General features: G+C 41.9%; 1 protein-coding gene across 1 annotated transcript in view; it reads right to left on the bottom strand.

Annotated features, from left to right (window-relative positions):
• The window catches only part of LOC138635895 (glypican-1-like), a 67,839-nt gene extending 60,594 nt beyond the window's left edge, over positions 1-7,245 (bottom strand). The window contains exons 1-3 of the mRNA XM_069723603.1: positions 7,153-7,245; positions 6,998-7,036; positions 6,462-6,901 (exon numbers count right to left, since the gene is read on the bottom strand). Of these exons, the coding sequence (XP_069579704.1) occupies positions 6,462-6,621 (160 nt within the window). The 5' untranslated portion in view covers positions 6,622-6,901; positions 6,998-7,036; positions 7,153-7,245. The remainder of the gene's footprint in view (positions 1-6,461; positions 6,902-6,997; positions 7,037-7,152) is intronic.
• Between the last annotated feature and the right edge of the window lie 5,444 nt (positions 7,246-12,689).

Genomic DNA, 12,689 nt, shown 5'->3' with positions numbered 1-12,689 from the left:
AAATGACTCAGGCAGGCGTGTCTCGATGATGTCTAGCCACTTTAAGATGCTGACCGCAGTCCAGCGGATTTTTTTTTTTTTTTTTTTTTTTTGCATGCCAGTGCCTGCTGTCTCCCCTTGTTTCCTGTCTGGTCTCTACTGTATCATATCTAATAAAAGTGAAAAATGACCCCAGAATACTTGTAAAAACCTAACCTGCTCATGGAAATGACACAAACATGTAAAATTAACAGAACATTTAAGCGTGACTGAATGTCTGAACTGGGTTTTAGTTGAGAGCTTGAATTTTAAAGGAGGTTTGACGTATGTGTTTCGAAACCAGCATTGCCACTACTTTTCAGTGGCTATATACAAAATATGATCAACTACTGGCCAGGTGTCCATTATATGTTTCGTGTCCCTAAACTGGCACCCAATTAAAGTGCCCATGGATTATATGACTGTATAGTCAGGGAAATTAAAATGATCGATGTTAACAGCACAATATTACCACTGAAAATGTTTTAAAAAGTGAGGGTCTAACCTAGTTTTTTATCTTGTCTAGTTGGTGCTGTTTGCTATTGCAGTAACAAAAAACATCCACCTGAGAGTCAGCTAATAATAATACACTGCATGATTGTGTCAATAATCAATAACAGCGTGAACATATTTTTTAAATCCTACCTGGCATGAGAGTCCACTGTTGAGGGGACAAGAATGAGATGCCAGCACAACTTCAAGAGGCTCCATAGGCACACGGCCAGTGGAGCCGCAGCAATGGGTGGTGGATATACAGATACTGTATAAGTATATCCACAGAGATTAAGAGCTTAAACACTGTACATGGTCTGCATTTTACTGTGGCCTAACACTCAAGTAGTTGGTCCATTTGGAATGCAGATTGTACATCTATCGTTCTAAAAAGTCAAGTTGTGCTTTTAAATTCATCAGCGCTGCAATTCTCCAAAGTAATATTTGACACAACCTCCTTTGTATGTTTTCTGTTCAGATGTTGATTTTGCAGCCTCTCTCTGGCTACCCAGCTGTTTCTATTCTGGCAGTGAACTCCCTTCTCCACTGAACCTCTGACTGGAAAGTGTTGTAAGGGGAAGAAAACACACTAGCAGCCATTATCTTATCATTACCCACAGTCAAAGAGGTGAGAGAGTTGCCTCGGGAGGTTTTCTACTCAGCGTGTGAAAAAAAACCCTGCTCTGGTTCTGCTACAATGCTACTATTATACATCTCAAGGCTTACTCTCAAAGTCAGTCAAGCTGCTGAGTTCAAAAAATTCCCATACTTCTCATGGTGGGCTACCATACTGATCAGTCCATATTTCCAGCCACAAGCCAGTGGAAGAGTTCCTAGCAGGCCTGGTGAGCAGCGATCCCACTGTATCATTAGCCAAACACTGGTTAAAGATGACACTTTAGAGCACTGTGTGGCTCACAGTTAAGACTGTAGCAGCCAGCAGCCAGCAATCAACAACAACACAAATACGGCATGGGAAAATAAATCCCATACCAAAATGTGACTAGCCTTCCTGCAGAAGTCTCATACAGCTTGTCTCTTTGTATAGGCTTATGTGACATTGAGGATCTAACACTCATTGGCCGCCAGCTGCTTTCAAAGAGCGCCTGGCGCCTCTCTCTTTAAGAGCCGATGAAAGAGAGACACAGAGAGATGAAGAATGTCATCCCCTGAAAGACAAAAAGATAAGTCATCAAGACTGTAATGATGGGGTAGGGCAGGGAGGGGGCAGAGCAGGGAGGAGACAGATGAGCATCATAAAAATCAATCATCCATTTTTGGTAAACACTGACAAAAAAAGCTGTTTCCCAAACTGATTACACTCTACAGCGTTACGGCATCATCATGCTCATTTTAAGAGCATCAATCAGTTTACTTTATTTGTCGTGAGCTTGTTTTTCATTTCTAAGTGCTCAACTTTTATTGCTCCCATGGTCCAGTAAACATCGCTTCAACACAATGATAACAAACAGCTCACCCTTAACCCGATAGCATTCTTCCGCATGCTTTTTCTCCGAGGCAAATTACTTAAGAAGAGGGGACTATCCAAGACATTATATGAGGCGTATCAGAGTGAAAGCAATATCTAGGAACCTTTTCTCATCACTGACTGAGCATAGTCAGAGTCTGATGTGGGATAGGGATATTCAGCTGGTTGGATATTTCTAACTTTTTACCTCACATATTTGGAAAAGTAATTCAAATGTAAAAAAAAAAACAGAGATATGAAGTATATAAAGTAAACCTCCAAATTGGAATTCAATAGAAATAAAATGAAATTAGCTCAGGAGCACAATTTTAATAACTTATTCTAGGCATATTATACTTGCACACCTTGTTCAGACTTAATTTGTATGTGCTTCCATATTTTATTATAGATGTTTTGTGGATATTAATATTCGGCTCAAATGTCCCTACGTTGTGTGCCAAGGGATTTTATTTCATAAACTGTTTAGTGGCCATGAAAAGGAAGTGCTGCGACTGGACATCATTCTCCGAGTCGGGATGCAGTCGCTCCTCATCGTCCTCCTAGACTGAATCTGCATGATGTACTCAGCATGTGACCTTGAGTCAGGCCCAGCCAATACATTAGGTTGATCAAGCTTCGGTGTCACAGCAAGAAATACCTTCCGCAAAGGTCAGAGATCATCCGCAACATTCAGGTCGCTCATAATTTGGAGGCATAAATTAGACCTCCTTTATATTTTACTAGGTGCTTAATATGCCAAACTGGAGTAGACGAATGGTTATTTATGCTTGACAGCCAAGAGACAGGGACACTGGGGAAAAATACTGCTGACGTGCAGAGCCATATCTCCCCTTCATTCTATCTGTTTTTGTATCTCTGTCTCAGTTTTTTCTCATCTCTCTTTTTTTTTGTGTGTCTCAGTTCTCCATCAATCTCCTCCTGGCCCTGTGTCTGGGCTCGTTCCCTTATTTTCTGTCATACTAAAGAATGCATTGACCCCAAACTTAAGTAAGCTCCACATTATTGATTGTAACAAGAGGAATAGGTGGTGTCATGGCAAGACAGATTTGCTCTTTAAAGCATTATGGATTACAGGCATTTGGAAGATCTCTAAGAGACTAGGGATGGTGTTAATTCTGCCAAATGATTTATTTGCTATGGTCAGTCAAGTAAATTAAAAGTGTCCGCTTACTACTTGGCCCTCACTGCTGTAGCTCATGATGAATGGCGTGATGATATGAGATAACAGTTTGATGACATTACTGCCCCTCCTTCAAATTTGATCATTTCTCCTATCCTACCCATCACTTGGAAATATCTACTGTATATATTTGCATTAGATATCAAATTCTTTATTGGCATGTCATGTACTCATGACATTACATGTATTAATCTCAATGACAGCCCGACATAATTAGGAAACTGAACCCATCAAAAGGAAAAACCCCAAATCTTTAGGACTGTAGGGGGAAAGCGTAACACATTATATTCATACTATTTATGCCAGGACAGAATGGGCCTCATTCACTAACAGTACACACGCACAAATATATGCTTAAACCGTGGTTTCGAACATTTTTACGCACAAATCTGGGATTCATCAAAATTGTCTTTCCTGAATTTGTTCGTACAAACAAATGATGACTACCTGGCTGTCTTAGAACATGTAAACACCTGGCCATCAGATCAGGTGGTCCTTGTCCTCCACCTGTTTCCTTCTTTATTTTTGGTCTGTGATACGTTTCTTTGAGTCAACATTAATATCAAACCATTTTTTTTAACCCTATCACCCCATAGGCTATTTTATTTAGGGTAATTTTACTACCTTCACTTTTAAGATCGTCTATTGGTCATTGTTGAGGCTAACCACTTAGCATACGCTCCTGTGATATTTGCTAATACCTCCGTTGTAGTGTAGGCCCATAAATGTGTTGTTATTAAAATGTATTTTCCTACGGAGTGGGATGTAATTTCAACCCTGCAGTACAGAGGTCAGCTGTAATTTCAAAACTGGACTAGTTGAAAACACTTTGTCGTACAGAGGAACAACAGGTATCGTCAGAAAGGGCTAGTTATGCTGTTTATTTAGCTATACAGTACGTTGTGAAGCGATCGGGAGTTTGGGAACTATTCAATTAAGAGTAGCGGTGGTGGAGATGGACAGAGCATGTCATGCAATGTAACGACGACGCAACTTCAACTTCGGGTATCTCCACAACATTTCGTGACACAGACGAGGCGCCAGCATTTTTAGAAAGCTCAAGTGATGCAGTTTAGGGGATATCCGCTTTACCTCTATACGATAAATACCACTTTCGCTATTGCAGTCATCGGGTTCTGAGGATTAACCTGTGCCACAGTGCGCAATTCAGGGGTAACAGCACCCTATGTGTCATTTTTGTTTTAACCATAGTAACTCCGGAGGAAACACTTTTGAAAAGTGTACCTTTGCTGTCTTCCACCTCAAACACTTTGGTTTCAATTTCTGCTGTTGTGGAATTTGTATTTTTTTTATTTTTGGTGCCATCTCTGCCACCTTCCCTTCACGTCACCGCTTTCTTCATGAAGCTCCAGACAAACGTCTGTCCTTATATGGAGAAACAGGGGCGTGGCAGTATGATAAGTGCAGAGCACGGACATGCACCTGTCAATTTAGAATGATTCAGATTCACTAACATACGCGTGGTGGTGAGAACTGAATTGGCCGGGACGCACGTGTCGTGAATCCCACGGTGATTTTGCGTGCGCACTCACTTTGTCCACAAAGTAAGAACATTTATACGCACATATTAGTGAATGAGGCCCAATGCTCTTTCTGCCGCCATGCTGTGTTGTTTGAGAACCCAAAATGCTACCAGAAAAATGGGTTCAGCTTCGACAAAGATCAACCCGAGTGTGCGACCTTTAGGCAAACTCTGGGGAAGTCACCCTTGTATGTCTCAGTGCCATTCAGTCTATGCTAATGGACCAACATCTCAGTCTTCACAGGGGAAAAAGAGTTAATCCACCGTCACACTTGAGTAGCACTCTGTGGAAAATGAATTGGTCAGTGGAGAAGAAGGTGACTGAGGCAGGGGCAGTCAGTGGGGCTTTTGAAGGAAAAGCTTTTTATCAGATTGAGAAGGACTTTTGCAGTGTTATTGTGTCAAAATCCAACATTTTTTGTGTTGATTGCTCCAGTCGTGTTGTCCTTCTTGCTAGGTACTTTTGGTAAAATAGCTCTTGACAGTCTCGGTTTTGGCAAAAAAAAGGAATACAAATATACGAGTTAAAACTATGTGATGTTCTGGTTGTGTGAGCATGCATGATCGCAGTCTCCTGTCTTGTCCATGCATGTGTTGTACTGTAATCGTAGACCCTGGAATTGCTGTAAACTGTGTGTGTGTGTGTGTGTGTGTGTGTGTGTGTGTGTGTGTGTGTGTGTGTGTGTGTGTGTGTGTGTGTGTGTGTGTGTGTGTGTGTGTGTGTGTGTGTGTGTGTGTGTGTGTCCATATGCCTGAAAACCTTGCACTGAATTCCAGGGGAGGCAAACATGTAATCATCTGAACTGCAAAGGGGCTTGTGACTGTCTGACATCAGACCATGAATGACACAGTGAGCAACATCATATTTGTGTGGTTACAGCACATGGTCAAGTGACTGTCTGGCAATGTATAAGGCAGGCAGTACCCTACACAAAGACAGGACAGCTTATGGAAGAGGGAAAAAGTTGGGAGTGTCTTCAGGAGTAGCATCTTAGCTTTAGAGTGATGATGAAGGAGAGCACAAAGTGAAGTGCTGATCCTGCATCTGTGTTTCCAAAATGTTGAGTATGAGAGAATGTGAAGACTTTTTCAGAGTTTTGATCAGGGATCAAACAGCCGTATTGTCTGTGGCATGTCTGCACAGTCCTAATATATTTTCAAAGCAGTGTTTCATCTTGAGAGACAGCAGAGAGCTAGAGCTAGAGCTTGTCTGCTCTACCATGTGACATGAAATTAGTGTGACAACAGGTTTAAGAGGTATAAAGTTAGATGCCTTCTCTGCTCTCTCTCTCACAACAAAACAAACTTTACAAAAGGGTTTAATTGTAAGTTTGTGGCGAACAAGAGATATTGTTACATTTTCCTGCAGGCCATATTTAGTATAAAATTAAGAGTTTGTAAACCAATTACATGCAAACCTACATTAATAGGTTAATTTCAATAGGAAATGTCAAACATACACAACAATACTTAGACACAGTAAATCGCCGCATTAGGTGCGACTTTGGACCCAAAATAGACTAACATTCCAAGGAGGACTTGCAACGGGATAATGGCACCCAGTAAAGAGCCACTGTGTGGTGCTTTGCTGTGTAGTTAACATATTACTGCACAATTTACAAAATGATATTTAAACAGAAAGATTGCCCTCGGAGTGTTTTTCTGTTTCATTTGTTAAAATCACATTTAGTTCACAAAAAGGTGCGCACTTGGACAGGCTGTGTTTTAAAGGAGCTTACCTGATATTTCAGACTGAGGGACTCCTTCCAGAGCGAATCCCTTTCCACCGTAAAACTGCCTGATATCCGAACAACTCCGGGCTTTGCTGGTCCCTTTGTCCCCACAGGCTGGTGCCGTTAGAGAGCACAGTGCCAGAGCCGCTATGATGAAGGAATCCATTCCGGGCGACCCCTGTAGCTGTGGACTTTGTCAAGTGCAAATCCGACCAGGACACGAAGCGACTGTGTTCAGTCCTAAACAGTATAGAAGTCTCCCAGTTAGTGTAAAACAGGGCTACTTTGGTCCTGGTGTGCGTAAAATACCATCCAGCTTCCTCTTTCCCTTCTGCCCTTTCAGTGCGTCTGCTGAGTCTGTGGCTGCACTCCGCGCACTGCTGCACGGCGCAGGAGCGATCCCTAACAGCGCAGAGGTCCCGTCTCTTCCCAGTCCTAACGCTGGCCTGGTGTGGACAGGAAAGGAGCTTTATTATTTCTCCCAAATAATAACCTTCTCATGCAGAAGACTACCCGGTGGGGGGGAGGAGGGAAGTACGGACCTCCTGTCTCATATATCCACTGTTGGGCTTTTGGCTCACCTAGAGAGGGAGAAGCAAGAGATGAAAGAATTAGGTTACAGCTGAAATATTTTAAGTCATGTCAGAAAATAGCACTGTGCTGGCTGACGCCGTGCTGCCTGGTTCTGTTGACTCACGCCTGGCAATGACGGGCCGGAGCGGTCTGACTAAAGAGGTGCACACAGGAAGGTACCGCAGCTCAAGGTTTTCTGAACGATGCGAAGCCAGCGCTGCCACTCTGTGGAATGAGAGGGAGGCGGAGAGAGAGACAGAGAGAGAGAGAGAGAGAGAGAGAGAGAGAGAGAGAGAGAGAGAGAGAGAGAGAGAGAGAGAGAGAGAGAGAGAGAGCCAGGAGGCAGATAGAGAGCCCTTCTTGCCGATTTAATTTCATTGTCTCATCTATATATGTGTTTGTTTTTTTTTGCCAAGTTTCACAACATTATTGTCCATCAGGTCGGATTTGTGTTTAGTTAAAGGAACACGTCATTTTAATTTTTGTAGCAGTCTGAGTGTGTGATTGTTGTAACATAAGGGGGTCTGGTTTTCAGGTGAGGAATGTGCTCTGCGCGTCCCGACAGCTTGATCACCACCGGCCAGGTGTCGTGGATGGACTGTGGGCGTGGCCTCGGGCCCAGGTACCCACCACCGACAATACAGGTCAGTTCCTCTCAGCAGAGAGTATCTGTATACATGAGCTACATCACTCCTCAAGGAGCAATTAATCGGCCGACAAGTCACTACCTGCTTTGTGCCGTTCCCATTTTAGCTGTCACCTGCTGAGTGCCTTCATTAACTTCAGTTTTTGTGTGTGTGTTGATCATGACTGTAACGTTGACAGGACCTCAAAAACAAGAGAAGAAAACATTCATCTTCAGTATGAAATGAGTTTTGTTACACATACAATAATATATTGCCCCCTATTATACCCTTGATTTGTGTTGCAGTTTAATAGACACTTTCAAGTGTAACACTGTTGATTCATATTGCACCGGAGAAGACCAGGTTGATGTTTTTCAATACATCAACTTTTTATGCATCTGAGTCCGATTTTAACACGTTTTTTCAAATCCATATTCACTTGCTGCGGTCGCTTTCACAATTACACAGCCGCTTGCTTTTCTTCTCTAAAAGCTGTTTGCGGGATGTGCTTTGTCTGCTGGAAGTCTGGAATGCATATTTCTTTTTAAAGAGAATAGTTTGTTTACAAAGCAAGCTACATTTTTTTACATACTTGGCATTGTCCAATTTATTTATTGGTAACTTCTTATAGGATCAGTGATGGGCAATTCCCAGCTCCAAATCAAAATGTTTCTCTCCATTTTGTTTCTCCTTCCTTCCTTCATTTTGTGAAAGTTAAAGTTTACTCAATTCGATTAGTTTTAATCCAGTGCTCTGGTTGCACTGTCATAAGTCAAAAAGGAGAGGTGGAAACAGGACAGCAAAGAGAAACTTTTTTTTCATGTGATAAAGATCCTCTCAAAAAACATTCAGCTGATGTGATGTGAGTCTGTGAACTCCTGAATGTTGTCATATCAATAAATACGCATACGCTGATCAGCCACGATATTTACACCACCTGCCTAACACTTAAGTGTCCCCTTCGCGCTGCCAAAACTTCTCTTAACAGTCGACTCAAGACTTCTGAAGGTGTCCTGTGGTATCAGGCACCAAGACGTTAGCAGCAGTTCCTGTAAGTCCTGTAAATTGCAAGGTAGGGCCTCCATGGATCATACTTGTTTTCCCAGCACATCTGACAGGTGCTCAGTCAGATTAAGATCTGTGGATTTTGGCCAAGTCAATATCTTGTATGGAGATGTAACAATGTTTAAGTAGTTGGTACATGTCAAAGTAAAATCCACATGAATGCCAGGACCCAAGGTTTCCCTACAGAACATTGTCCAGAGCATCACACTGCCTCCACTGGCTTGCCTTCTTCCCATAGTGCATCCTGTCGCTATCTCTTCTCAACGTACAAGAAAATGTGATTCATCAGAACACGCACTTTCTTCCATTGCTCCACGGTCTACTTATGACACTTATGTGCCGATAGTAGTCACTTTCAGAGATGGACTGTGATACACCGTGTGTTCTCACACTTTCTATCACAAACAGCATTAAAGCTTTCAGCAATCTGTACTACAGTAGTTCTTCTCTGGGATCATACCACACGAGCTGATCTTCGCGCCCTGTGTGCATCAGTGACTCCTGGGTTCCCATGATCAAGATGAACTGGTTGTCCTTCCTCAGACTACTTTTGGTAAGTACTAACCAGCGCATACTGGCAACCCCCCCACAAAACCCGCTGTTTTTGAGATGCTCTGACCTGGTTGTCTGGGTTGCTCAGATTGTTACCGTAGCCCATTTTTCCTGTGTCCAATTCATCAACCTAAAGAACTGACTGTTCCCTTGACATTGTAACGAGATAATCAACGTTATTCACTTCACCTGTCAGCGGTTTCAATGTTGTGGCTGATCAGTGCTCAGTTCCCTCTTTTAAGACAATGTCCCTTTAGTCATCTCAGCGTGTTAAATTGATTCAGACAATGTTTGATGGTGTCAATCCTGTGGGAAATGCTTTTTAAGGATTGTTTGCGGAAGAAGATGCCACCGCACAATAATGCAGTGACACATGGAAAAACTCCAGTGCAGCCTTAAATAACTGTCCGTGACACGACAGACACACAAACTGAAATGAGTGAAGAGAGAAACGACAGTGAGAAGGAGAGAGCCACATGGGAAGTACTGTTTCCTGCCTCCATACTATTCTGTTTATGGAGACAGAAATTGTTTATGAATACATCAGGAAATGTTGCTCTATAATTAGTCTGTTCCTCATCACTGGATGAGTCCAAACAAAGAGGACACCATATCACATATCACTAACTGACAAATGGCTACACTCGTTTCCCATTATTACAGCCCTGAAATGAGTAGGCATGAATTACACCATCGCTCTCCCGTGTCAAGTGTCTTACTCATTTGCAGCCAGTGCATGTGTGCTTGGGTAAATCTGGCACTACTCCACTGCAGTTACTCTGCTAAAGTTGAGAAATGTGTAATTGTGCCACAAAGCAGACAGAAGCCACTTTCTAATTATGTGTAACACTATTTCGCTGCTTCTTTTGTTGCTGTGATGGAAAGCCTGGCAGCGTTAAAGCACATGTGGCCAGAGGTTAATACATTTAGTGGGCATGTGTGTGATAATATGTCAGTCGGTATTATATATAGGTTGGTGTATGCATGACCTTCATGTGTGTATGTGTGTCAGTGTCAGAGGCGGCCGGTGTGTGTAATGTGAGTTTATGTGTCTGACTGTGGCCCACATGTGGCCATAGGTCGGCAGGGCTGTTGGAGAAGTGATTGGCCCTCTACTGTCTGGAATGGAGATCATGTAATTAATGCTCAGTAAAGCCTAAGAACAGCCATGTTTTCTTCAGGCTGCCTCTCATTGAAGTTTTATTGGTTCTGACCATGAAAGGCTTTCTAATGAGGAGCAGGATGCTGGGGGAAGTTCAGGAGACCGGGGAGAGCAAAAGAGGGGAGGCAGGATGGTAGCAAAGAAGTGGAGAGCATGGGGTGAGAGGCCATTCAATTCAGCAACAGTCAGCTTTGTGTACATGTGCAGTAATTATGTAGTAAGCAGTTTCGAGGCATGATGAGGTTTTCTCGTGAAAATTACATAGCATCTGGACACAAATACGACAGATTCTAGACCACGTCTTCTGAGCAAAAACTCACTCACACTTTATTCAAAAGTAGATAAATGGTAAAATAAGTTATTATTACTACTACATGTAAATAGAATAGAGGAGAATATAATGCCTTTAATGTCAATGCACAAATTTGCTTTTCAGCCTGGAAACATCTGGTACAATATAAATTGTTTTAAAATACATGAAAAGCATATATGTAATTATTAAGAATTATCCACAAATTATGCATTGAAAAAACTGTGTATAAAGAGTAGCAATATTTTGTTTAATTACACATTTAATTTGTAATTTTGCAATATGCAACAGACTTAGGAAACTTTAAGATTCCATCCATCCATCCATCCATCCATCCATCCATCCATCCATCCATCCATCCATCCATCCATCCATCCATCCATCCATCCATCCATCCATCCATCCATCCATCCATCCATCCATCCATCCATCCATCCATCCATCCATCCATCCATCCATTCTTCCAATAGCTATACCCGCTTTATCCTGAACCTGAACTTCAAGATTCGCACATTGAAAACCAGCATCTTAAATATGTACTTATTATGATAAGGTCAAACAACTAGCTAGAGAGCGTCAGGGGAGTAGCTGCACCACCCTTTATCCACATAAATTCAGTGACATTGACTGTAATGCAGTCAAAGAGCATTTTGTCAGAACCACTGTTCTCAGTACTTCTTCTACAGCTGGTCATTACAACACATCTGCACCCACACGGTTTGTGTTCCTTTGGGGCTTTTACAGTATTAATACAAAATTACATTTCCTTGTCCAACTAAAAATATTGAAATGTCAAATTTGGTATAAAATATTGCATCTCTGGGATAAGTCATTATGGAATGAATTTAAATTCACATCATCTGAAGAGCCTATACATTTTTCTACAGGTTCAAATATTCAAGGATTGCCACCCCAAATGTAGCGCTGTCTGATTAACTGCTGATTACACAATTTCACTGCTGTGCAACAGAAGACCTCAGTAATTTCTAATTTCATCTCTTTGTCTGTGTGATCAGTATAGTTTTGTAACTTCCAACTGAAAATGTCCTACAAGTTACTGCAATGCCTTTTTTGTAAGGCAAATCGAAATTGAAGGAATGGAAAGTTGTTGGACAATCAGTTTTAAATATCGCTTGAGAGAGAGTTGTGAATGATGTTAATTCATATACAATACTACAGGCCTCACTTATGCAGGTATCCAACCCATATGGAAATGTGACACTAGAGTACCCTGTCTGTATCCATAGAGCAACTCCAGTCTTATAACTTGCAATTTCACCTAGATAGGCATCCTTCAGTCGAATGTCTATTCACAAATGTAACCACGGTGAAAATATGATTTTGTAATTTTTATCAGTTTTACATGGGGCATTGAAATGCGTAAGTACAGAGTGTTCTCGTACATTTTTATGAGGATATAAAAGACAAAAGAACAGGAAACAGCCCGATCTGATAGAAGACACACACATACTGACACAAACACACACCCATTACAAAATAAAAGTGATGTAGTGAAGGCGCTGCAGGATTGGCTGGTGTACAAGGCCCACTGCTGGGCCTCTGCAGGGTTTCTGTGTAAATATCAGTGTGCTGTTTCAACAGATGTAATCAGCCTTTAGAGGGAGATCATTGTGTCCTCTCCCTAAAACCAGCCTCATCCTGGGCTCTTTCAGATAGCATCGATTCTGCATCCTCTCTGGGTTTTTATATCAACCATTAGCCAGAGTTCAGCACATTCACAGGAGTGCTCGAGTGTGTACAGATTCGTCACCAGATTTATTTCTGCCCTTTCTCATTTCACGTTCATTGTCTCTTTACTTCGGCCCAGTTCATTTCTATTTTCCTTGTTGAATGCACCCTGTCGCATACTTTCTTTTCTCCGTCTTCTTCTATATCTCACAAAAATGTATATGCCTCCGTCCTTGCCTGTTAAAAAGCAATCATGC

This window comes from Brachyistius frenatus, unplaced genomic scaffold (genome assembly GCF_029030835.1).
Source record: "Brachyistius frenatus isolate BFR_SWC_R1_liver_20210118 unplaced genomic scaffold, ASM2903083v1 Contig_337, whole genome shotgun sequence".
Classification (NCBI taxonomy): Eukaryota; Metazoa; Chordata; class Actinopteri; family Embiotocidae; genus Brachyistius; species Brachyistius frenatus.
This window is presented reverse-complemented; position numbering and strand designations above follow the sequence as displayed.